Source organism: Arvicanthis niloticus, chromosome 5 (genome assembly GCF_011762505.2).
Source record: "Arvicanthis niloticus isolate mArvNil1 chromosome 5, mArvNil1.pat.X, whole genome shotgun sequence".
Lineage (NCBI taxonomy): Eukaryota > Metazoa > Chordata > Mammalia > Rodentia > Muridae > Arvicanthis > Arvicanthis niloticus.
In genome coordinates, this window is record NC_047662.1 from 45,315,649 (window position 1) to 45,343,212 (window position 27,564).

The following is a 27,564-nucleotide window of genomic DNA, read 5'->3' on the forward strand; positions in this document are numbered from 1 at the left end:
GATAGAAAACCACAGAAGCCTAAGAAGAAGATTCAAATTAGGAAGGATGGGTCTGTCAGGGAAAAGCTTCCTTCGTGCCTTTTGCTAAAGCGCAATTCTTCATGCGTGAACGTATACCACATGAATGCAGGTGTCTTGGAGGGCCGAGGATCGTACGTCATCTCCTGGAGTTACAGATATAGTGACTACTGCATGTGGGTGCTGGGAACGGAACTGGGATCCTCTGGAAGATTAGGAAATGAACTTAAAATGTAATAGCTAGTTAAAACCATATGTAGACTTTATTAACATGCAGTGCATATCAGGTAGAACCAGAATCTTATTTACAACTCTGTAATTTCTACTTACTTCATGTAAATGAAATCCATTTGGATGTGTTTTAGCCAACAGATTAATCATTTTCTCCATTTTAACATGATACAACATGTATATATTTTATATATTTTCACATTTTTGTTAAACATTCTTAAACATTTCTAAACAATAGTTCTGGTTGAGTTAGAAAAGAATCCACCCTCCGCTCCCCCACCCAGCAAACTGTTCCCTTCACCAGTACTTGTCTTCCAGACGTTCACCTTGGTTAAAAAAACAAACCAAGTGATTATGGCTCAGGTGGTGCGGTCATCGTCATTTAAAGGAATATGGTCACATTATTTACTACCTACAATACATATGAAATGTGGCTATTCACCAAGAAGTTACACACACGGAATACTAACGTTAGAAGTTCACTCACCGTCTGCCCAACTCCCTGGTGCCTGAAGCCAAGATTTCTAACTTGGGCTATGGCTCATTAGGCAAGTGCTCTCATACTAACATACTGTTTCATACTCTCTTGAACCAGCAAGAAAGTTTTATGGAGTAGAATCAGCATCGACTTGTTGAGGGTTTTCTTCTGAGTTTCCAACAGAAGTTTCTACCACCCATCTCATTTTGAAGCAGGAGTTGAAGGAGCTGTAGGGCCGAACTCATACCTTGGACACATCCTGATATCACGCAGGCTTTCCTAATGAGATCAGCCCTGATGCCTGGGTCAGAGGGGAACATGTGCAGGCATTATGAAATACACAATATCAGAACAGTTAGGAGATTGCAGGGATTTCTAAACACTGTTTACAAATGGGCTCTGCATACTACTTTGGTAAGTATACTGGAAGTCCAGTGTCTGGCACAGCTTTCTTTGATGCAACCCCAGACATAGCACTACATAGCTGGTTTCCAAAGTCTCTTAAGACTAAAATATACAACACTATACATTAAGTACCTGGGACTCACGATTGGATATAAAATTAAACTACTTACTTGAAATCTAGATGTTCAATGAGCACATATCCATCTGTAGAAACAAAACTCACTTTACTAACCTGAGAGTTCTAGAGAAAATTCTTGACTATAAGGCAAACAATTCAACATGAACTCACATTTGCCTTTTGAATTGCGACATATCACTAAGTTTTGCTCAGTGGTGTCGATGACTTCCAGCTGTTCCCCAGGAGTTATTGGCAGATCAAATATTCCATTTCGTGAATTACTGGAACATGCTACAGCTCTGTTAATGACTGTGATTTCTTTACCATACTGAAATGAGACATTACTAGTAAGGGCATGCTTACATGGTTATAACAGAATTAATGAAGGGTATAATATAGTAGCCTCAAAATATAGGATGCTATATACATGGACGTAATAAATGATGGGGATATTACAGTGGAACTCCCTTAAAATAATAGTAAAATCCAAAATAAAACATTTGTCTGATGTGATTATATCTTGAAACTGTTTTCATATCTACTAATATATATTAGAACAAGTCCTAGTGGGTTAGAATATACCACTGTTAGTATGCTGTAACAATAACAAAGGTACCTCCCAACTCAGGAGAGGAAACATTTAACAAAACTGTAGAGCTTTCTGTTTCTGCATGATGCTTTATCCTCACCTTTGTAGAGTACATGTACTTTAAAATGCCAGTAGTTGGGTATAGGGGGGAAAGACCCCCTCTCCATGTCTGGTGAAAGGCAAGCATTTGAGATGGAGCAGCCTCCGACTGGAAAAAAACCCACAGGATATTTTCTTCCTGATGAGCTAGTCTCTACGAGTAATTCACCTTGTCATGTACTGACCAGGAAAACCAACCTAGGAAAGGTAGCTTAGATCATAGATGTTCACTTTGGTAGATTAGAATGGAATGCCTCCACCTAAAGTTTCCTCCTCCACTGGTTAAGAGTGCTTCTACTAGCCCCAGAAACCTCTGGTTGTGTTTACTGGGAATCCTCAATGGTTTTTTTCAAATACAACTCTGACGCAGGTCACCTAATTACAAAGTTCTGAAAACTGTTGCTTTTAGGATGAGATCCACATAGTTTTAGCTTGCTACTAGAGGTCCTTGGCACAATGTCATCCTTGTCCCTTTGTCTCTGTCCTCCATGAGACTTTGTAAATGCATCATGCTTCCAGGCCTTTACACATGCATTCATTTTTTTTTTTCTATTTGAAATACTCACCTGCCAATGACCTCTCAGACCTTTGTGACTGCCATGAACAGCTGTTGCAAGTGGACTAAACATTTCTACTGTAGAATTGAACAAACACACTGGCTTTTTTTTTTTTTTTTTTTTTTTTTTTGAAAAAAAAGAAAAGCTTCACCAGTGAAAGTACACACTATTTTTTTCATTTGAGCTGGATTGAAATGGTATATTTTTTCCCTAAAGGTAACTAGAAGCCCACCTCAGGTAATTAAGGATAGACTTAAATTGCATACAGAGATGGAATTTCTGTCCCATGTTGGGATAGTCAAGAGAGAAAGTGGTAGCTGGATTATAGGGTCTTTTCAACCAGTGGTTGCTCTACCGTTGGTTTTGATCTAATCAGGTAATATGGTTAAGGGTTCATGTAGAGTCCTATTCAGTTCACTTTCAAAACAGTTTGGGTTGTGTATGAAGCCTGAGGTAGTGGCTGAGCCCATGAATGTGAAGACATGGAAGATGGCTGTCTCCAAGAAGCTCGCAGTGCTGTGTAATGCACAAAAGTTGGTCCTTAGGGAAGCAGAAGAGCAGGCCCTCCAGTCAGAAGGTTTGAGCAAGGCTTTCTGGAATGAGAAGATGCCTCAATTGGTTCTTGATAAGTGAACACAGCAGCCGGAGAAAGTGGAGGGGGCATGTCAGATACAGAGTAGACCAAGTCGGTGCCTGGAGGAAGGAGTGGCAAGGTGAAGTAGGGTTGCCAGCTCTCTTAGAAACAAAACTATGAACGATTTGTTGGCAAAGCAGAAAGAGCAGAGACAGAATGTGAGGAGAGAAAACAAAGATTAGCTGTGGTCCTGACTTGAGGGAGCTACCAAGAAACATTTCTGGTAGAGCTCTGGCTTACAGTGTGTCTCCTCTTTATAGAATTTGTCTCTTCATCTGCTGTTTAGCATGTGGATGGTGATAAAAATGTTTCCTGAGTGCAGAAGTTCTGACTGTGGCAGACTATGAAATCAGGAAGGAACACTTCAACTTGGGAGCTGTGGAAAATGCCCCATAGACTCTTAATGAAAGCCATGAATTTGAGATGTTGCTACAGTATTCCTCGAACACGACATGTCCCACACACTGGGAACTGAAATATGAAAGGCTTTCCTTCCAAACAGTGCTGTACAAATAAACTGAGGGAGTGAGGTTTGACTAGAACACTGTAGAAGGTTTATCAGATGGACCAGTAATACACAAAGGCATGCCAATATAGGAATGTATCAGACTTATAAAAAAGATCATGTCTTTATCTCAGAGTGGCCGACACACTGCAAACTAGTGGAGCCTTCAGAAGTGGAAGGTTTGTCAATGGCATTCGTTTTCTGCTTATTTTTACTTTCAGAAGAGAACATACCTGAAATCTTTCTCTGAAGAGTTTTTCTTCTTTTTCTATTCTATTCTTTTCTAGTTTCTGCTTCCTAGTTCTGAAGAAATGTCTGGGAGAAAAGCTGTCAAGAAATAACATGGGTAGAGGTAAGTGTAGCATGACAAACATCCTACATTTGTGAGTCTATGAACTCACCGTGTTTCAGGATAAACTCAGGTACAAGTTTGTATATGTATAATTCTACATATATCTATACCTATACACACACATCTATCTGTCCACATCCCTCTACTAGAGCAGATTGTCATAACTTCTGAAAAAGGTAATATCAACTATGTTTCTGTTTAATACATACATATGTATTTTTCCCAGTGCTGAAGATCAAACCCAGTGCCTCATGTATACCAAGTGGGCATCCTACTACTGAGCTTTCTTTTCTTTTCTTTTTTTTTTTTTTGGTTTTTTGAGGCAGGGTTTCTCTGTGTAGTCCTGGCTGTCCTGGAACTCACTCTGTAGACCAGGCTGGCCTCGAACTCAAAAATCCGCCTGCCTCTGCCTCCCAAGTGCTGGGATTAAAGGCATGCGCCACCACAGCCCGGCTTTTTTTTTTTTTTTTTTTTTTTTTTTTTTCTACTGAGCTTTCTAAGAATATCTTTATAGCAAGCAAGCATGGAATAAAATGAACTTGATATAGAGAGAATGGTTGAGTGCAGGAGGAGCAACAGGAGAAATAATGTGTTTTATAGAAAAGTAGGTACATTATTTATTTTTATTTTTCTGTTGCAGTGAGAAAACACCACGACTAAGGCATCTTATAGGGACAAAGTGTTCATTTGGGCTTACAGTTCCTGGGGGGGATTAGAGTCCATTATGGCAGGCACAGTAACTGGAACAACAAACACTCTGCAGAGAACTGGAAATAACCAGAGTCTTTAAACTCTCAAAGGCCACTCCCCAAGTGTCATACATCCTTCAGCAAGGCCACATCTCCTAAATGTACCCAAACAGTGCCACCAACTGGAACCAAGTATTCAAATGCCTAAGACCATGGGGGGCATTTATCATAAAACACCACAATAAGGTAACTGGTTTTGACAACATTTAACTGTATAAATTTTTTATGCTTTCAATGTAAAGAAACAAGTACTTGGGCCAAAATGAGTCTTTTTGTCTTAAGTTGGTTTGGGGGATATTTTATTATAGCAACAGGAAATGTAAGGAATACATGGACAGAATTAAGAACATACAGCAAGATGCAGCAAACATGGGTGAGACTTTAAGCAAATAAAATGGACAAACCTACAGCAGAAGCTGACTGGAGAGCCCTCCCTTGTCCTGTCTTCTGCTTTACAAATGGAGTTTGGTTCTACTTAGCAGTTTCATACATGGACAGACAGGGTAATATCACCCAAGTCCAGTCAGTTTTAGTAAGAAGTGTCTCCTCTATTGGGGTATGTCTTTCCAAGATTCTAGTCACAGCTACATTCATTGCAGATTACTATGGAAGCATATGGCATAATTTAGCAACCTGAGGCCCTACTTGGTGCCATCAGCTACAATGCACTTGGCAGCTTGAGACTCTTACCGTACATATACATCTCTGGACAAATCTGCATCATACAGCATATACCTCCTACTATGAGTGACTATCAAACTGAGACTGTATTCAGTTATACTTTGCTTGCTTATGTCCTGCTACAGAAACAGAAAGGAAGATCTGGCCTGAACTGGCTTTGGGTACATATGTGATGAAGACAACCATGTCCCTATGTAAACTTTTAGGGAGAAGCCCTTATTTACTCTTTTATATTCATCCCACAACTGGGCACACACATGATTAAAATCAGATGCATTGTGGGAGGGACATGCACAGGAAATATATAATTATATTGCCCAATCTAAGAAAATCACTCAAACTACACACCTGTGAACAACTGCATCCCCCTCTTGGATTTCATACGAAGAAGCCTCAAACAACATCCTGGGGCCCTTGAGGCCTGCTGCTCTCTTACAGTGTATTCTGACCTGTTCTAGCTCATTGTTTTGGATAAATTTCCCTCAATACTTTGCAGCATGTGTTGGTTTTTATTTTTTTTTTTGAATAAGAAATATTCAAATATTCTTGGCTATTTCCAAGAACCTGGAAATATCTCTCTTAGACCCTGACCACTGGTAACTATTCTACATGCCCATTCTTGTAAAAAAAAAAAAATCTATATGCATACCCATTACAGAGATAACTTTCTAAATTAATCATGCCACTCTGAGATAACACCCTTCAGGGTATTGAACTACCTATAGCAAATGCTGGTTCTATTAGAATCATATATGTTCCCTCCACAAACAGTGTCTATTTAGGCTATGCATGCCTTTGTATTTGAATATTCAACCAAATTTTGTAATTACTGGTAGAATAAGCTGTCAGTTAGCTAATATGGAAAACACTTTACTTATTGGTAGAATAGTTGTCCCAGAAACTATTATAAGAGGATCCAAGAAATTGATCCATTACTCTTCAGAAACAATGATAGCCTCATCATTGCAAAAATTTAAATTTGCAATGATTTGAAAATCATTTCAAACTGAGAATATATTAAGTCAGTTTAAGAAACAAGTACTGTAAAATTGTTTCCCCAAAAGACAGATGTGTTTTGATGACAGATAACGCTGTTCGGGAAAAGGATTCAGAAACCTCCCTGACACTGCACTTAGATTTCTCTTCAGCTATGCTATGTAAACAAGTGTGATGTTTAATATAAAAAACAAAAAAACAACTTTTCTTTGGGATACCTCTTTCCAAATTGGTAAAAATAAGCTTAAGGGAAGGGCTGCCTTTGCCACTCTGAGTTTAAATTTGCTATGGACAAATGTGACTTCTCTTGGGATACCCTAAGAAAACTAAAGGTTTCCTGATGCAAACAAACCACTGACTATTTACTAAGGATTTCCCCCAAGAAGTTTGTTAAAGAAAGACCCCCAGATCCTGCATCTGGCAAGAGGAGCACATAGGTAAGTGCGCATTAGAGGCCATGCCCTCCCTTGGCAGCCAGTGCAGTCTAAGCACATGAGTTCAAGTTATCTCCTGAGCTGATGAAGCGCTCTGATTACATCCTAACTGTAGTCGTAACTAAACTTACATTTTAGCAAAGTCAGTTCTGGTTGACATTCTATTTATGCTCTATCCTTCTGGAGGGATGCTCCTATGGTCTAAAAGAGAAGATAACTGTAGGTCCTTCATTGTTTATTAGAGGCTACCTCCCATGCTTTCTTATTCCTCATTGGTGGAGAGTAGGGAGCAGGTTGGGGATGGGTGTTAGGAACTGTGTATTTATACCTTTGTCTCTTTTATCTCCTCTCAGTTGTACTGTGAGGCAAGTGTTGCTAGTTCTCAGTTGCAGGTGAGAAACCTGAAAATCAGAGTTAAGGACTTGCCTAAGGTCCCACGGCTAGCAAGAGCTGTAGAAATTGCAGTAGTGGAGTTGTGAGTGCATTTGTGTTCTTACCTTTTGGATCCATGGCTGCCTTTCCCCTCCTTTCTTCCTTTTGGTGTCAAAAACTTAGTCTTCCAAGTTTTTACTTTATCTTCATCTCTGAGGAGAAAGATGTTTTGATCAAGTACATTAAGATTCAACTAGTCAACACACACAAGGAAGCCAAACTTGGGGGATCACACTTGTAATTTGAGCAGCTTGGGAATCTAAGACAGAAAGATCCCAAGATCAGTGCCAGCTTGGGCAGTTTGGCAAAATCCTGTGTAAAATAACATAAAATAACGAGGGCTGTGTAGAACGTTTCCCACATACCGGTATCTCTTTCAAAATATTCTTGTCCAACATAACTAAATTCTAGTGCATAATTGGAGAAAAATTGTTCCTCCCCCAAATCACATATTGTATCTTGTTTGTTGAGTTATTTTACACCCAATATTGGGCACCAAGCACATGATCATTAAGTATTTGTTGAATGAATTAATAGTATTAGAATATTTGAAGGTTTGAAATATTGGGCAGTTTGGGAGTTCAAGGAACTCCCAGTAGTATAGAATGGGGGGCAGGGGACAGGTGAAGCTGAGGCGTTGCCAGGGGCAGTGTGGACTGCAGTGTGGACTGTGGGAATCTCACACACCTCTCTTTTCTCATCATCTGTTACCTTTGAAGCTTAGAAGGCAGCTCTAGAAACTTTTCTTTTCTAATGACCTCATGTTCACTCATTTTAGCTCCCAGAAGGTGGAACTCTGACTTTGTTCCAATGGATCTGCTACAAGCTCTGCACAATACCAGGCACAGAACAGGGTTTGCAATGAGCTTGTGCATGAAATTTAAAGGGAGCTACAACATGAGAGCAGGTACAGGCTGGGCAGACACCCTCTCCTATGTTTATTTTCTTTACTAAAACAGTATGTCCAAGTGTTCTAAGTTTTTGAAGCAGTAGAAAGGAAGAACAAATAAGAAAACACAGCCTCTTCCACAATGCCATAAGGATGGAGGCAACCACACAAGAGAATTGAGAGCCTGGAAACACCTTCAGTGCTGGGACACTTGATTTGACAAAATGGCTGAAGAAAATAAGAGACATTTATCTGTATAGAAAAAAACAACTGGCTGTCACTTGTTAAAATAACTCTCAATTCACGTGATACTTGAGTGCCCTGGTAGTCTAGGGGTTAGGACTTAATGCTCTCAGCAGTGAGACTCTGATTCAATTCCCAGTCAGGGAAGAAACACTCTCTTGAAAACAAACAAACAAACAACCAGAAACAACAACAACAACAACAACAAAAACTTAAGTGCAGGTGGACCTAAGGATTGAGTTTAAAAGGCAAAGCTGCAACTTTTAGAAGAGAATATAGGAGAATGTTTGAACAAGGAGGAGAAAGTTCTTTAAAAGCTATAGAAAGCAATGATAAAGAGTGATAATTTAAAGATTCATTAAGAATTTGAATTTCTATTCTTTGGAAGAATAGAAGACTACGTCTTCTCCACCTATTGGTTGAGACTGCCAGCCAATAGGTGGAGAAGATGTAGTGATTGACATGAGAGAGGAAAATGTTGTATCCAAAATGAATTGTTTTAAAACCTAAGGTGAAGAAAAATACCGGCCACACCACAGAAAAGTAGTCAAAAGACCAGTATAGGAGCAAGACCCTAGAGTGCGAAACTGCACTGAAGCCTGTTAGTGATGCAAATTACTATGACGGACTCTTTACAGACACCAACGTGACAAAAATGACTTCTGTCTGTTCTGTGTGTTAATGTGGATGCCAGGGTGAACCCTTATGTGCTGGGATGGCATTTGTGAATCTGTAGTTCCTCTTCCAAGTACACACAGGATAACAGAATCAATATCTGTAGAAGTACTGATCACAAATGCAAAATCACTCAGGAACTAAATACTTACCAACAACAGAATGGATTAATGTGGCCACATTTACACATACTGGAATAGTAATCAAAACTGAAGGAAGCATGGCAGCAAAACAGTAGATTTGAGTAAAACAGAAGTTACAGAATTTAATATAAAGGATGAAATCATTGTTACAATGAAATAATAATTTTGTCATCTATAATTTGATAAATATGGTTTGTTGTCTTGAACAAGAAAACCAAAGCACAAAAGCAGAAAAGGCACTCACCCTAGAGGAAGTCAGTGTGCAGGTGAGGAGTGAGCAGGTCTACAGGTGAGGAGTGAGCAGGTAAGGTGTGAACAGGTGAGGGGTGAGCAGGTGAGTACGTGGGTATATAGGTGAGGAGTGTGCAGGTGAGCAGATGAGGGGGTGTTCAGGTGAGTAGTTGGGGGTGTGGGTGAGGGGTGAGCAGGTGAGGGTTTGTACAGGTGTGTGTGGGGGGGTAGAGTTTGGAGGCTGTGCTGGTGGGGCGTGTGCAGGCAGGGGGTAAGCACGTGTGGGGTGAGCCTATGGTGATGAGGCTAGTATTGGCCATATTCTAGTTCTTGTTTGATAGACTGGCTGGTTTTATTGTGCTTTATAATGTAATGTTACAAATAGAATCTATTTTTCAAGGAAAAAGTTTTATTACTTTAACTTAGCATTATAGGGCTGTTGTCTAAAAATTTCAGGGCCTTCCAATCTCATATGCTACATCTGCTTATCTCCTGATCATATGCCTTATGCTCCATCAAGTTTGCTTTAATTTTGTATGTTTTTCTCCAGACAGAGTCTTACTCTGGCTGGTCTGGAATTCACTATATAGATCAGGTTGGCTTCAAACTCACAGAGATCTGCCTGCCTCTAAGCATGCAAAATAACACTCATCCAAGAACCACCACCACCACCATCAACCACTACTACCACTACCACCACCACCACGACCACCACCACCTCCTCCTCCTCTTCTTCTTCCTCCTTCCTTCCTTCCTTCCTTCCTTCCTTCCTTCCTTCCTTCCTTCCTTCCTTCCTTCCTCCTCTAATCTTCATTTGTTTAGTTTTGCTTGTTTGTTTGTTTGTTTGCCAAGACAGGGTTTCAGTCCTGGTTATCCTGAAACTTGCTGTGTAGAATAGGCTGTCCTCAAACTCAGAGTTCCTTCCACCTGCCTCTACCTCCCAAGAGGCGCCACCACCTCCCGGCTTCAAAAAACATTTTAAGCTCAGTATTTTGCATGTAAATGTTGGCTACTAGCCCATTGCCCTGTTTCTCAGCATTCCTCTGCTTCCACCTGTCAAATGTTTTTTTCACTGCTTCAGTATAGACATCAACACTTTAACAGACACATAGCTACCATCTTGAGATTCCAGATTACTTTGTGCAGTTTTATAACAAGTCCAACTTTACACAGTGCATTTTGGTATCAGGCCACATGATTTAGATCTGAAACCACCATGCATAGGATCCTGGAGTTCTAAGTCTTCAAGAAGACATAGTCAAGAAAATAGCTTTTTGTAGAGATGAGAATAATGTTTTCATAAAAAAGGAGTAGCTAAGCCATAGAGATGAATGATCTACTGTAAGTTAACATCAAACACCTCCTGATGATTACTGAGACTCAGAAAAAAATCTGACCTCAAAATATAAATAGTGATATCATTTCTATCATGATTGTAATTAAAGTCTTGGGTGTGGATGAGGGACTTCTAAAAACCACAAGGAAGCCAAACTTGGGGGATCACACTTGTAATTTGAGCAGCTTGGGAATCTAAGACAGAAAGATCCCAAGATCAAGGCCAGCTTGGACAGTTTGGCAAAATCCTGTATAAAACAACATAAAATAACGAGGGCTGTGTAGAATGTTTCCCACATACCGGTATCTCTTTCAAAATATTCTTGTCCAACACAACTAAATTCTAGTGCATAATTGGAGAAAAATTGTTCCTCCCCCAAATCACATATTATATCTGAGTCTGGTGATGGCTTCCTTTCTACAGATAATAGTCATAGTGATTTAGTCCTTGAAAACTGTTCTATCAAACAGCCTTGCTATCTGGCATTTTTCAGTGTACACAAAAGATTACTATTTGAATGTGTTGAAATCTTTGAGACTCAAAGATAAGAAACACAGACTCCGAAGCTCCAATGCCTGTGTCTTAGTACCACTGTTGGGCCACCAGTGAGAGAATAGTCATTGTTTTTTCTTCAGAACAGAGGGAATAGCACCTTGGTCCAGTCTGATTGTATTTAACAAAGCATCAGGTAGTGGTTGGTGCCCCCAGGGATGAGCAGTGAAGTAAACTGACTTACTTTGATTCTTTCTCACATGTATCCACATCATCATAGATGATACCATCCTGAGACCTAGGTCCTAAGGCACAGACAGGATCAAAAAAAATTAGCTATGCATCATACACCTCTAGCTTTCCAAATTATTCACAATGACCTAATTATCTAAATGTATCCTCAAGCCTTTTAACTGATTACATAGACAGGCTGGAGCAAAATGAGTCTCTTTGGGGGAAGAAACTCAACTGAGGGAATAAAAAGCAGCGAGCTCACTGAGCATCTGACCTTCATATGCATTTACATCATTTCGATTTTGTCGAATTGTAAGTTGTCCCATTTTTCTGGAACTGAAGAATGATTTATATTGCTGCAACATTGAGGGGACTTTTTAAAAATACCCAATGGAAGGGAAATGGGAATGTATTCGCTGGTCTCTACCTACCACACACATGCACACTCGTGCAGACACACACACAATTGTTTCCTTACTTCACACCAATGGTTTGAAATAAATGTTTCTTTAGAATACTATTGTATTACATTGAATCTGAGTTAGTATATAATGACAATTAGTTATTTCTAGCTTGTAATGTTCATGCTACTGTACAATATAGACTTCTATGATTCACTATTTGAAAAAGTTTGGGACATTTTGATATATTCACAATTCATTTTCCAGTATTCATAATTACTCTTAGCTTTACTAATTTCCCTCAGTACCTTTAAGGTTTGGGTGGGGTCATAGATTCAACAGCCCTTATTTTAAATGCTTTGGGACAGAAAGTTTTGGATATCATATTTTTTTTAGATTTTACATATTTGTATATATACAGTGGAAAATATACAGATTGTATAACAGAAACAGAAGTCAAATACAAACTTGAAATTAGTTAATATTTCATATGCACTTGCAACATATATCCTAATGGTAACTTCATACAATATTTTACTGTGCCTGTCATGTGACAAACCTGTCACCTGGAGTCAGATGTAGAAAATTTCAATTCTGTCAGCAATAAAAAACTTTTAGATTTTGGTGCAATTTTAGTTTGTGGTTTTGGGGAGTAGAGGTAATCCATCTGTAAGATGAATTCCTATTCCAAGTTGCCTTTTGAGTTTTTTATGACAATATTTGAGAGAGCTATAATTTTATCAGGTCTATATAATCTTTGTTATTTAATTTGGCAGCTTATAATTCTGAAATGTATGTTTGAATGACCAAGTCACAGTTGTTAATGAAAGTAAGTATATTTATAGTGCCCATGAACAAAAGCCATGAACAAATGACACAGATCCTGTTTATTGGCAAATTCCATGTACTGGATATGTATTGAAAGCATCCTATGTGTCAGGCACTGTGATAACTTATACAACTAGTGACCCGTTTTTAATCAGCTCGTGTGAGGACTGCAACATGCTCAAACTCAATTTATCATGTCGTAATTGGGCTAGCAAATCCATCAGAGCTGTGCAGATCAATGCAGAATGCCTAAACTTCATAGTCAGAGACACTTGGGTACAAATCCCAATCACAAAGTATGGATGTGGATCCTCGACGCCTCCTAAACAGAGAGTAACATCTATTTATGGAATCGCCAGAAAAAGGTTTCTCATCTCTGCAGAGCAGGAAGTACCGCTGGTTGAGATATCTTCTTTCATTCTGATGGGTTAATTTTTCATTGGGAAATCTGTGTTCTTCCCTTGCCCCTTAATATACCAATCCTAAAGACAATACTGGTGGACAACAGCAAGCAAATGACACTTACCTAAGTCAGGCAGTGACATGGAAAATCCATTGCTAATGAGGAAAAGACAAAAAAAAGGTCAAGGAAAAAAGTCATGCTCATGAGCAGACATATCCCAGATGCCATCCTGATGGCAGGTGCCTGGACCAGATGCCATCCTGATGGCAGGTGCCTGCCTGGTCCAGATGCCAACCTGATGGCAGGTATCTGGTCCAGATGGTACTTCTACAGAAGGCTGTCAAGTGAGACTCTTGCAGCTCTGTTTTGATTGTCCCTACCCCATTCCAAGTGAGCTCATCCATCCCTGTGGACTGCCAGTAACTTCCCTACCTACCTAACCACCCAGGCTGCCTTGCGGCTAGACCTGCATCCACAGAATCCACGCTATCTGTTAGTCTTCTAAGAGACAGTCAGATATAGTAAATGAGTATAAGGAATGAAAAACAACAGTGTACAGATAAATCCACAGGGACTCTGCATATACTGTATCCTTTCTGTGTTTCTTAAGCCAAAGGAAGGCTTGCACAGAGAAACCCCAGTCAGGTGGAAACATAAGATGGCAACCTGCCAAGTGGGAGAGAACGTGGAGTATAGCTAGATTTGCTTCTTGTCTCTCATTGCTAAGACAGTCACATGGAAAAAGATACGTGATAGGAAAAGGAAAAGGGAGGGAGGGAGACAGAGAGACAGAGAGACAGAGACAGAGAGATAAATAGACCTGTGCCTTTGCAGCCTTTAATTTCAAGTCAATACTATAGGTGTTTTTGTATTAGCCATGAGCCAGGCTCTTATGGGGGATGAGTAGGATGATTGGATGCAGTTTCTGTTTCCATTCTCCTGAAGGGAGATAGAAAATAAAGAAACAGAGCGCCCTCTGCTGGATGGAAACTGCAGTACCCACACTCGTACTGCAAGATCTAGCTCCAGCAGATTGCAGAGCTTAAACTCACAGAACTGCAAGATTTTATAATTGGGAAGCACTGGAGAGGAGAATGGCTTCATACTATCTGAATGCAGATGATTACTTGGCAAATTGCCCTTACAAAGTGCAGAACTAGACCTGCCTATCGGTATCGACGTTGCAGAGAGAAATGTTTCCAGAGGCTGCACAGTCCCACTTCCACTGTGTCCATGAAGGAACCAAGTCATGTAAACACAAATGGAAGAAACTCCTCTCTCTTTCACTGCTGGAACCTTCCCAAAGACTAATAGTGGAGGTTACATGTGGAGAGGAGGGAAGGGGACTCTAAGTCTAAGATCTTGAGATATGCAGACCATTCGGGTAACCCATGTCCACATCTGGCTGCTTTCAAGAGAGACAAAGTGAATATGAACAGATACATAAGTAAGACCACTAGAGATTGTGTGGCCAAGAGAACTTGAAACTTTGTAACCACTAACATTACGTTTAGTGCTAATAATGACACAAGGTGTCGAAGATGACAACATGTTTCCCATTCTGGATCTTGCTTGCCTATTCTGGTAATTTTTTTCCTCATTAGTTTCTTAGAGTATCATGTAATCGGGGCCTTTATAGGTAAGCTCTGATTCCCTTGTCACTGGTGCTGAGAATTAGATGGCAAACAGCATCCTATGTGTCTGTGAGGCCAGTGTTGCTAATGACATCCAGGGAGAAAGGCTAAAGGGGGCAGTTTACCTGACAATTTCTTTTGACTTGGATTTCTTCATTCCAAACACACCATTTTCTCTCCTGAAGATCTGCTGCAATCGTCTCAGTGCTGCCATCCCAGCTACACTAAGAGGAAACATGGGGCGTTTGGGAGAGTACTAGAAGTGGGAGACAACGCCGTTGGATTATCAAGGACCAGAGATTCCAGCCTCACGTCCAAAGCAAGGAAGCACGAGGAAATGCCTCAGCAGCTAGGAGTGAAGTCTGCTGAGACACGAAGCATATCTGAGGCAGCCACAAATAGAGGAATCATAGTGTGTACAAACACTCGTCTACCACAAATAGTGTGCACTTTTGTAGAGATTAGGAAGCAAAATCTTGCTCTCCCAGGGAGAAAATAACCTAGGGAAGTGCTCCCTCCAAATGGTACTGGAGACACATCTGAGGAATTACTGGCTCCTGAAATAGCCATCACTGATTTAACACACTCTTCAGTAACTGAGTACAGCTGTGGTGACACACTCATAGACCATCTGATGATGAAATTCTTTCTAAGTATCCTTTTGGTTTAGGGGGGTGGAGACGAAAGGGAGTTCACACATAACAAGCCAGGATCACTGCACCCTTAGTTTCCAGACTCATCGCTGTTGAACATACTGTTTTCTTTTCCTTGCTGTTTATAATTAAACGTGACCAACGCTGCTCCTTTGAGCAAACATTGTTTGCAACACCAGTGGGTAAATCCCAGAGTCTGTCTAACTCACAAAGACAAGGGCTTAGTTAAACTTAGTGCTTTGTTTCTGGGAAACCAACTCTAAAGTCAAGGCAAAGTCTATTGTTATTTACTTTCCCTGTCTCAACTACTTCTTAACACGTAATATAAAAAGTTCTCTACTCTAGAAAATGGACATTCTGCTCAAAGGAGAAAGCAATGAATCTTCAATATTATGGCGTGTGATTGTACACAGTATTGAATATGCTGCCGATTGACAGTGTAGTATTTCAATAGCTTATCATCCCTCTGTGTAATCTTCCCTCAACAATGGTGGTGGGGGATGGGGCCAGGTCTTAAATCCTGGCTTACTAGATAAACAGGAAACACCTTCAGCCTGCAATCCAAGAAAGACACTCACTCTGGTTTGGGGTCATTATTCTTTGATTTGTAGATATCTTCGTACATTTCTTCATTATTTTCTTCTGGAATTAAAACACACACAAAAATGAATGAATACCTATGAGCTGCCAAGTACTTTCAACTTTATTTAGTTAAGTGGTTTTGTTGAAATTATGCAAGTTTCCCTAAGCATGTGGTAAAAAAATTTATAAATTTATATAAAGGTTTTTACAAATAAGAAGAACTAGGTCTATCTTCTGCTTTTGCCTCTGATACCATGTGGGATTTGGTTCAGCCAAAGAAAGTTAGTTAGTTAGTTAGTTAGTTTGTTTGTTTTCTTTTCTTTTCTTTTCTTTTCTCTTTTTTTTGGATGCAATCAGCAGAGGTTTATTAGGGAAGAGAGCTGGCAGCCAACGGTCAAACTGCTCACCCACACAGGAGTAGAGTTTGACAAAAGGCCAGCAAGCTGAGGGTTTGTTTTTTATAGCACGGGATGGGGAAAGGGAGGAATTTTTGAGAGGTTACACATGATTGGTTGCTTTACAAATTTTGAACATCAGCAGGCTGTAACACTGGGAAGACCTGGGGGGGGGGAGGGATAACCAAGAACAGTGGAAAGTTAGCTAGTTCTTGGAACCACCCAGATGATTTGCATCTTTCTCTGTGGTCAGGAATGTGTCTTAGTGCTTTGGGCCTTCCCCACCCACCGGTGGGTTTTCTTCCCTGAGGCTTGAAGAATGTTGCTCTTCCCCAAATGTATCCTAGGGCAGTGAAGGCCTGAAATCTTACATTCAGTTCCGCTAAGAAAGTTATTTCTTAATGGATCCCTTTTACTCTCCCTCTTTCCCATGGTTAACGAGGAACAGCAAGCTAAGTGCTGGGAAAGAAAGGACACCCATGTATGGTGAAGAATGGCTTCCTTTACACCAGTGTAACACATAAGCTTAATATACATAGACGGATGCTGAGTACAGCCCGGAAACTGAGTCTAAAGGAAACAGTACTGGATTCAAGGAATAAGGGTTAGAGTTTCAAACTTGACTGGAACACAGTGTTCATGCAGAGTTCTTCAGCTACTTTGTATCTTTGTTCTCTCATTAAAGGTATTAGATTTAATGTTCTCTGAGGTTGTTTCTACATTTCTAATTTCTGGATTCTAAGGAGGAAGCCTGGAATAGTATTTGATTAGCTTGTGTGTGTGTGTGTGTGTGTGTGTGTGTGTTCGAGCGCACATGTATTATATTACAGATAAAGGGTGTCTCATTCTTTAGCCCAGGTTACCCTAGAACTCCCTGAGTAGGTTTAAGCAGGAAATGGGAAAGAATATAGGAGAAACGGAGGGAAAAGAGGATGGGTAATCAAAACTATGGATTTTTCTTTTTAAAAAAGGATATGAAAACCTGCTAATTTATAAGTTATTAGAAAATACTGCCTAAAAACAAAGTTGGAACGGAGGTATCCTCTGCAGTGGCTTTTAGAGTAGTGCCAGAAGCTCACATATTTGAATGCTTAGTCACCAAGGACTGGAACTGTTTGGGAAGGAGGCATAGCCTTGTTGGAGGAGGTGTGTCATCAGTCTCAACACCCCCAAGTTGCTGTCTCTGTCTCAGTTTTTCTCTCTCTCTTCACTCTCTCTCCCCCTCTCTCCCTGCCTCCCTTCCTCCCTCCCACCCTCCTCCTCTCTCCCTGCCTCCCTTCCTCCCTCCCACCCTCTCCTCTCTCCCTGGCTCTCTTCTTCCCTCCCACCCTCCTCCTCTCTCCCTGGCTCTCTTCTTCCCTCCCACCCTCTCCTCTCTCCCTGCCTCCCTTCTTCCCACCCCCCCTCGCCTCTCTCCCTGGCTCTCCTTCTTCCCTCCCACCCTCCTCCTCTCTCCCTGGCTCCCTTCTTCCCTCCCACCCTCCTCCTCTCTCCCTGCCTCCCTTCTTCCCTCCCACCCTCCTCCTCTCTCCCTGCCTCCCTTCTTCCCTCCCACCCTCTCCTCTCTCCCTGGCTCTCTTCTTCCCTTCCACCCTCCTCCTCTCTCCCTGCCTCCCTTCTTCCCTCCCACCCTCCTCCTCTCTCCCTGGCTCTCTTCTTCCCTCCCACCCTCCTCCCCTCTCTCCCTGCCTCCCTTCTTCCCTTCCACCCTCCTCCCCTCTCTCCCTGCCTCCCTTCTTCCCTCCCACTCTCCTCCCCTCTCCCTGCCTCCCTTCTTCCTTCCCACCCTCCTCCTCTCTCCCTGCCTCCCTTCTTCCCTCCCACCCTCCTCCCCTCTCTCCCTGCCTCCCTTCTTCCCTCCCACCCTCCTCCTCTCTCCCTGCCTCCCTTCTTCCCTCCCACCCTCCTCCTCTCTCTCTTCTTACTGCCTTTGGATCCAGCTTCAGTGCCACGATGATCAAGGACTAATTCTCTAAAACTGTAAGCAAGTACCCAATTAAATGCTTTCTTTTATGAGAGTTGCCTTGGCCATGGTGTCTCTTCAAAGCAATAGAATAGTAACTAAGACATCCTGTATGGGTGGGTAATGTTCTCACCAAAAGCCATGGGTTATTAAACAAAAATATCAGTGCCAGACATGAGATACCTCCCCACAACTTGTAGGTCACGGGGACCTCAGAGTTCCCAGTGCAGTACAGGTACTTTCATTGTTTTTGGTTGCCCAATGGAAGTTGATGGTAAGACTCTGTTCACGAAGACACCACACATTTGGTCATGACAGAGAAACCAAGCAAAAGCTGAAAGATACTTTCCCATCACTGCCTAGCTTTGTGGTGCCAGAAGGTGCTCTGTAGCCCACTGATGGGGAAAAGTCATCAATAGTGTTCTCCAGCTGTGAATCCTGTAAGCTACAATATGCCCCGCCAGGGCTGACACACCCTCTAGTTTAATAGTGGCATGATGGGTATGGTGGTACCTTACCACTTTCTGATTGGTTTTGATGCCTACTTCTCAAAACAAAACAAAAAAAAAAAAAAAAAAAAAAAACAAAAAAAAAAAAAAAAAAAAAAAAAAACCCAAACCCAAAACCAAAACCAAAAAAAACCAACTCATGCCTGGTTCTGTAAGCCTAGTAAAGAGCAGACACATGGGGACTAGGAAGGGGGTCATAAACCCCAGGGGAAAATGCTGTTATTGTTTTAAAAATATTATTTTATGTGTATTTTTTCTTTATATATTACTGTGCACTACATGTGTGCCTTGTATCCATAAAGGCCAGAAGAGGGCATGAGATAGCCCGAAATTAGAGTTACAGATGGTTGTGAGCTGCCAGATAGGTGTTAGGAATTGAACTTGGGTTCTCTGGAAGAGCAACAAGTTCTCTTAACCACTGAACCATCCCATCTCCAGCCCTTCTAGTTGCTGCTGCTGCTGCTGCTATTGCTATGTGACCATGTTCTCAAACTGCTGCCTAGACACTTGAGCTTAGGTCTGCAGATCAGAGCAGCACTCAGCCATCATCAGAGAAACGTCTTCCAGGAATAGGTAGCTCATAGTGTAAAGCCCCATAACTGGCCAAAGCACCACGAGTCAGTGGTAGTGGAGGGCTTGGCTCTAATGAGACAGCTGGGTCACTACCTACAAGGCATAAGGGACACGGTGGATAAGAGTACTGAAATACTCTAAGAGATGTGCTCCCCAAAGACATCTTCCGGATGTGACACGGCCATCGCACAAATAACTACAGCTGTGGCGATTGACACACATCTGTGTAAGATTGGACCCATGGTATCTCATCAAGGACAGGGGACCTACAGGACACCCACTTCTCTGATGGATGACTGGTCAGCTTTTCAAGGAGGATGTGTTGTTTTCTTCAGTGGCATAGCCACTGATAAACCGTTCTTGCTCTAGTGAGTAACCTCCCACCTATGCTCTGGCAAGAAACCTAAATCCAGTGGTTCACACACAAGAAGAAGGCATGAAAGTGGAAGGGGCTTGAAGGGGAGAGAGGTTTCAGTGGGGGAGGAAGGCCAGTGTCACCTTAATTGGGGGTGGACATCTGCAAACACATTTCGGTTGGCATTTGCAGAAGCAGAGAGGAGTCAGCGCTGAAGCCTCTCGAAGGGAAAACTGAATGTAGTGTGGAGTATAGATGGAGTTGCGTGGACACCAGGGAGAAGACCAGGCCATTCGAAGCCGTTAGGCCATGTTGATATTGCTATTAAAACCACTGGGAAGTTGGGGCTACATACTTGGATTGTTGAGGACTCAAGTTTGGTTCCCCCCCACATATCAGTTCACTAATAACATGCCTGAAAACTCCAGCTTCAGAGAACCCAGCAGGACAGGTGCCTTTCCAAGTACCTGTACACAGAGGCACATACCCCCAGCCCCACATACACATAATTAAAATCTATTAATTTTAGGAAGCCCTGATGATATTTTAAATAAAAATGCACATCACTCATCAGCCTTGTGCTATGAAGACACCCCAGGGAGAGCCGTTTCATGTGAGGTTGCTTTCAGTCACAAGAATACTGTTCCTACCGTTAAGCACATGCCTCGGGACCACAGGCTCTTAGCTTACAGTCTCGTCAGTTTCTAATCACTGAAAATGTGCCCAAATAAAAGGCTGTGGTCACCACTTGGCCTCAGGAGCACTCTGCCTTTCCGACTAGCACTTACCGCTGTCTGAGGTGAACGAGCTGGAGAAGTCCCATTTTCGTCTGTGGAGAAAGATATAAAGATCATCAGTCTACTGCACCTCCACGGTCTCATCGAAGCCATCCTCCTGGAAGGGCAGAATATGCTTACATGTCTTCTCTGGAGCACTCCACGTCATCATAAGTCTTCTCTGAAGAGGAGCTTGACCTAATGGTGCTTGGACTTGGAGTTTCTTTCGTCACCTCCAAAGCCTCCACATAACCACCTGTAAGGGAAATATGGAAACCCCAGGGGACAGTTGTCATTGGCTATTGGTGACACATCTGCACCCATCCTTGGCAGTGGAGCAAAAGCAGAAAAAGGCAGAACAGAAGTGATGAAACTGAATTGCCACCTTGCTATGTGTTGATTTGAGCAAGAGATGCCCCCCAAGGCTCATGTGTGCAATATTCTGTCCTCGAAAGAGAGATACTGTTTTGTTAGGTTCTGCAATTTTAGGAGGTGGAGCCTGGTTAGAAGAATTGGGTCAGTAAGGGGCGCCCTTTAAAGGCTATCCCTTATCCCTTCTTTCCTCTCTGCTTCCTGTCCACCATGACCCACTTCCTCTGCATGCTTCCACGCCACGATGCTCTGTCCTACCACAGATCTAAAAGTAGCAGAGCCAAGGACTATGGAGTAAAACCTGTAAACTATGAGTCTAACCCAGCCTCTCTTCTGTTGTCTGTTTAGTCACTGTGCAGTGAAACAGACAGCGTGGTGTGCATGGTCTCAGATAAGCCACTTGTTGAACCTGTTGTAACTCCTGGGAGCTGTGTGACTGTGCAGGGTTCCAGTGTATACATACAATGAGTGCTAATTCCCTTGCAAACCAAAGCTCTTCCCCAGTGAAATGCCTCTTCTGACCTTCTGTGTTAAAGTCCTTCAGGCCTGGGGAGTTTTCTCTACCATCAAAATGGCCGCTTTGTCTTTTGGTTGATTTTTCTCCTTTAAAGATTCTTAAGTAAGCTAATTGGACACATGTCAATGTGTATGGTTAAAGGCAGAATTAGCCACAAGGTAACATGCCAATCTGAAAAGTCTAGAGATTGTTTTCACAGGTAGCCAGCCTGATAAATGCAGGGATTTCTCAGCTGTAAACTTGTAAAACAGCCGTAAGTCTCACCTCCTCTTCGGTTGCTGTAGCTGTGGGTGATTCAGAGCTACTTTCATTTCAGACATGAACTACTTATCATAAGAAGTGTATCTAAAGATATGCAATAAGTGAAGTGACTTGTATCTATTAATTTAATGAACCAAATGAGAAGATTTTTATCCCACTGCAAGAAGTATGTGACCCCCAAACTGTTTCAAAGAGTGTCAGTTCCCAGAGGTAGAAGCCTTGCCGTTTCAGAAGTTATCAGAATGGCTCCAGCAAAGATAAAGAAGCTAAAGCACATAGTCAGCTGCTTTTTTCTTCTTTTGAAAATGTACTTATTCTACTTTATGGATATGAGTGATTTGCCTGCATGTACGTGGGTATATCACATGTGTACCAGGTGCCTTCAGAGGCCAGAAGAGGGTGTTGGATTCCGTAGACCTGGAGTTATGGATGACTGTGAACTACCATGTGGATTCTGGGAACCAAACCTAAATCCTCTGAAATATCAAATGTTCTTAACCCCTGCGCTGTCTCTCCAACTCCCTTTTTGACTTTCTTAATTTTTCTTATTGAGTTATGAAAAGCATCACGGAATCACCTTAGAAACAAAATTCGCAGATGTATGTCTTCAACGAACACATCAGTCAATTCCAGAGCTACCACAGTCCTTCGTGTTACTTCCATTTGGTTGTCCTAGGGATACTGGATTTCAAACCAGTCTCATGATTTCTTTAAGAACTTGCTAGTCTTTAAATCTACCCTGCCCCTGAAAAGGTGAACAGTATCTTTTCTGTTGCTCAGGTTCCTCGGGCCCTAAGTACTGGAGACATCCTTGACTCTTTTCTTCTGTCTCTCACGTACCAGCTCTGATCATGACCTTTGGTGTGTGCTCGAAGCTCTGAATGCTTTGGAAAGTCTTACAGAGAAGCAAAGGCCAAAGCTCTCTGAGGGATTTCTACAAGCCTGTGCTTGTCTTCCCCCTCCACCTCTCTCTTCTCTGTTCCAACCACAGGATTTTATATTCCACCAATACCTATGATCAGCTCTGGCCTGGAAGAATCTGCTTCCTTTTCCCTTCACCCTATGACATTCTTCTATCAGATGCGCACATGCCTCTGCTATTCCTACTGCTATGCCAAAACCCCTGACAAAAGCATCTTAAGGAAAAATGAGTTTAATTTAGCTCCTGCCCATCAGAGCAGAGGAAGACATGGCAACAGGGGTGTGAGGTGGCTCGTCACACTGCATCTACCTTCAGGCAGCCGAGAGAGACCAGTGTGGTCATTAGTTCACTTTCTCTTTCTTTTCTGTTTTCATTCAGTCCAGAACCCTAGCATGTAGGACGGTGAGCCACACATGCAGGGTGCATCTAGCCTCTCCAGCTGACTCTCTCAGGAAATTCCCTCATAGACATACCCAGAGGTGTGTCTCCAGTGTGTTTCTAAATGCAGTTAAGTGGACATGCAGGATGAACTATCCTTTCTGTATGTACCTGAGGTCTTTGAGGTTAACCACAGACACATTCAGGTTCTAATATCCATGACCTCCTTTTCTTTCCCTTCTTTACTTAAACAATTTTCCATTTCCCATAAGAATATCTTATTGTTTATGCATTGTCTGCCGTGTTTGATTAGAAAGTAACCCCTACGGGGAGAGAGACTCTATTAATCTACATTAAGTGTACAAAGAATGTACTTCATTGTGGCACGTTCATAGTTCAGTTTATACACTCTGATCTTATTACCTCATCTATCCTCTTGCTTTACCTTCTCTCCCTCCACACGGACCCTTTTGTCTTTCTTGTGAGTATCTTTCCGCATGAGAGAGAGAACATGATTAAATCATTCTGAGCCTGTCTTTCTCAGTCCCTCTCCAGTTCCATCCATTTTCGTACAAATGATAATTTCGTTCTTCCGTGTGTTAGTGTGTATGCGTGTGTGGAGGCCAGCAGTCAAATTTGGGTGTTGTTTTTTGAGACAAGCTTTCTCACTGGCCTGGAACTCACTGAGCTGGCTGGTGAGCCCCAGGGATCTTGCCTGCTTTTGTCTCTACTGGGCTGGAATTAGAAAGCACACTACCATGCCTGTTGTGGTTTCTGTTTGCTTGTTCAGATACAGGTTATGACATCCAAACTCATGCACCAAAGCAAGATATTTACTAATGGAGGCACCTCCCTCTCCCCAGCCCCCTCATTCTTCATAACACATATACACTCTCTTCCCCTCCTTTCTTCCCTCCTGTTTCATTTTCTTTACCCATTCATCAGTTGATGGTGACTCTATACCTTGCCTGTTTTAAGCCGTGCTCTGATAAACAAGAGTGTGCTGACTTAGACCCCCACACCCCATCTGCATACAGCCATCCCTGACATACAGCTGTGTCATGTGACTGTTCCATTTTAGTTTTTTGAAAGTTTTTGTCATATCACTTTCCTCAGCAGCTGCCCTAATTCGCACTCCCACCGGCATTCCAACATTCTCTCTAGAGTTTGTTTTGCTTAGTTGCGATGGCCATTCTGATTGGGTAAGATGCGCTCTCAGCGTAGTTTTGATCTACATTTCTTTAATGGTTAAGGATGTTGAATGTTTTTCCATGTAATAGTTTTTATGTCTTTTGAGCAGATGCCCCTGTTGTGTTCATGTGCCATTTATTGATTGGATTATTTGATTTTTCAATGTTGAATTTTAAACTTCTATTCATTCTCAATATTAATAGTCCATTATAGCTGGCAACGATTTCCCCTCGTTCTGTAGCCGTCTGTGTGGCTGCCGTCTGTGTGGCTGCCGTCTGTGTGGCTGGCTGTTTTCTTTGCTGTTGGAAGCTTTTACATTTGCAGTCTCATTCATTTGTTGTTGCAATTATCTTACGTAACTAGTTGCTTATATCCATATTTTTAAGGTTTTCCCCAGGTGTCTTTCTCATGACTTCCTGGGTTTTAGTTGTTACACTAAGGTCTTTGATCCATTTTTGAAATAATTTTTGTACAGTATGAAAGATAGGATCTTCAGTCCTGTGTGCATGAAGAACAGATTCTTTTTCTGTTTTTTGTTTGTTTGTTTTTTAACTGCTAAATCCCCACACCTAAAGTATAGGACCTGTAAAGGGCACTCAAATATTTGAATTCTGAACAATTCCAATGCATTTTCTAAGTAGTAATTTTAACATGCCCAGCTTTTACTGATATTGAAATATTTGTATCCTACTATATTAGAACATATTTTAAAAATTTTCTCTACTTTTAAAATCTTTCCCTTTCTTGATTAACCAAGGTTTTTCTCTCCGGTATTTTTAATTTTCTCATTTTAGAAGGTGTATGTGTTATGTTTGTGCTTTTAAAAGCCTTTTCATATTTTTTTACTTTCATGATCGTTTGCCTGTTTGTTGGTCTTTGTACTCCAGTGCTGTGGATCAAACCAAGAATCTTCCACATGCTGGGCAAGCACACGCCAACTGAACTGCATCCCTAGTCCTGCTGTAAGAGTTAATGACAGTGTGATACAGGGGAAATACGTCATCAAGGACTGCTTAACCTGAGCATCTTCACGGACGCAGATGAAGAGCCAGCTGCACCTGCACCATTCCCTACCTCTGGGTAGCTGTGGTTCTGACTCTGAATTCATTAGGTACATTCTGCTGTCTTTTGACCTTCGTATTAATGCAGCAATGCAGTTTGCACTCCTGGGTGTTGCACACTGGCACTGAGCGTAATGCTGAGAGATTCTTCCAGTTTGTTGCTGATAGCTGCAATGTGACCATTACTAGGACTGTTCTCCATTCTGTTGTGTGAACAGGGTAAGCTGTATTTGTCTACTCTGTTTGTTGTTGCTGTTGCATTTTCCCCCGTGAGATACAGCCCTAGGAGTGGAGAGATGGCTCAGTAGTTGGGAGCACTGACTGCTATTCCAGAGGACCCACATTCAATTCCCACCACCCACATGGCAACTCACAACTGTCTGTACTCCAGTTTCAGGGACCCTGACAGACAACATGTGGGCAAAACACTAATACACATAAACAGTGAATCATTTAAAAGGAAAAGCACAGCCCTTACTATGTGGTCAAGCTGCCTCAAACCCTTCATCTTTCTACCTCTGTATCCCGAGTGCTGGGCTTTCAGGATGTTGTCCTTTCCAGCCCTCCATTCTACTCCTCATTGGACAAGTTCTAGTCTGAGACTATTATAAAATTTTCTGGCATAAACAATTTGTATATTTTTGTGAATTAAATACATATTTCTGCCTGGGATATGTCCAACCTGAATGCTTAGACATTGAAAGTGCATGTGTTTGTTTCTAACATTCACAAGTGTTTCCAAGGTGATGGTCCTAGCTTACAATCTTCTCAGAATAGGAACATTCTACCTGGTCCATATCTTCACCAACACTGAATGTTTTTAGTCTTTTTCTGTTGGAGATGCTATGATGGTAGATACTCTTCACTTGCAGTTCCACTTGCACTGGAGAGTCAATGACCTTGGGCTCTCATGGCATATTCACCTTTTGGAGGCCCTCTTTCCCCTGTGATCAAATGCCAGTTCAAATTTTTTTTTTCAATTTCAATATCTACCATACTTTTTTTTATATGGTTAGTTTCTGTTTTATACTTTATGAATCTAAAGATGTTTATATTAAAGATTCATATATTCCCTTTATGGGTTTTTTGTCAAACTTGTAAATATGTACAGCAGTTTAGATGAGAAATGGCCCCAATAGGCTCATGTATTTGAACACTAGGTTCCCAGTTAGTAGCCCTGTTTAGGGACAGTAGGTGGTGCAGCCTTACAGGAGGAAATACGTTACTAGGGAGTGGACTTTGAGATTAAACAGGCTTGCCCTACTTACAATTTCTGCTTTCCATTGAAGATATGAGTTTCTGCATTTTCTGTCACCATGTTTGCCATCGGCTACTATGTCTCCTAGCCATGAGGGACTGGCATCCCTCAGGAAGTATTAGCTCAAATAAACTCCATCTTTAAGTTGCCTTAGCCATAGTATTTTAACACAACAACAAAGTAACTAATACAACATGCATACGTAGAACATCTTCACTTTGTGATTTACTGATACCTCTTTTGTTTGTATCATTTATTAAATAGATCCTGGTTTGTCTAAGTCTTTTTAGGATAAAATAAATTAATATTTGGGATAAGAGAAAAATAAGCTGAAGGTAAAGCAAACCCCAGAAGTGACTTTAAGGATGAGTTTGAAGAGGTGACTAGGACACAATAAGGTAAGGGAGTAAAGTATAAAAACATTCCAGGTGGCAGAAAGAGATTAAGTCAAAATATAAGGCCATTTAAGCACATGACCTGCTCTAAAGTCATTCCTCCAGAGCAGAGAGCATGCAGGGGACATATGTATGGCATAGGTAAGACCTATGTCCCTAGAGTAGATGGCAAGGGCCTTGACTTTATCCTTTTGATCACTGAATTCATCCTAGTCTGGCATGACTTTCCATGGACCAATGTGCGTCAGTGGGTATTTCCTCATCTATGTAACATCTACTCTGATTCTCCTGACAACAGCTATCCTGTTTTCTTTCCATGTGAGGAAGTCTTGGTTTGAATGAGAATGGCCCACGTAAAATCATATATTTGAATATTTGGTCCCCAGTTAGAAGAACTATTTGAGAAGGATTAGAAGGTGTGGCCTTGTTAGAGGAGGCATGTCATTGGGCTGGACTTGGATGGAGCTCATATTACTCCACGTTAGTTCTTTCTCATATGCCTTGTGTTTATGGATGAGACACAAGCTTTCAGCTGCTGCTCCAGCACCATACCTGCCTGCCTGCTGCCATGTCTCCTGACAAGATGGTTATGAACTCTAAGTTGTCTTGATTATAG

At 41.6% G+C, this 27,564-nt stretch overlaps 1 protein-coding gene across 4 annotated transcripts in view; it reads right to left on the reverse strand.

The window, feature by feature from the left end:
- Window positions 1-262: 262 nt before the first annotated feature.
- The window catches only part of Fyb2 (FYN binding protein 2), a 111,714-nt gene continuing 84,412 nt past the window's right edge, over window positions 263-27,564 (reverse strand). The window contains exons 10-20 of one of the 4 annotated variants that reach the window (XM_076934555.1): window positions 20,735-20,849; window positions 20,606-20,646; window positions 16,019-16,082; window positions 14,913-15,011; window positions 13,277-13,308; window positions 11,532-11,592; window positions 7,344-7,430; window positions 3,868-3,961; window positions 1,422-1,578; window positions 1,303-1,336; window positions 263-1,028 (exon numbers count right to left, since the gene is read on the reverse strand). In XM_076934555.1, the coding sequence (XP_076790670.1) occupies window positions 1,016-1,028; window positions 1,303-1,336; window positions 1,422-1,578; window positions 3,868-3,961; window positions 7,344-7,430; window positions 11,532-11,592; window positions 13,277-13,308; window positions 14,913-15,011; window positions 16,019-16,082; window positions 20,606-20,646; window positions 20,735-20,849 (797 nt within the window). In that variant the 3' untranslated portion in view covers window positions 263-1,015. Of the gene's footprint in view, window positions 1,029-1,302; window positions 1,337-1,421; window positions 1,579-2,942; window positions 3,189-3,867; window positions 3,962-7,343; window positions 7,431-11,531; window positions 11,593-13,276; window positions 13,309-14,912; window positions 15,012-16,018; window positions 16,083-20,605; window positions 20,647-20,734; window positions 20,850-27,564 lie in introns of those variants that run through there. The other 3 variants (XM_076934554.1, XM_076934556.1, XR_013110550.1) reach the window with 3 other exon arrangements.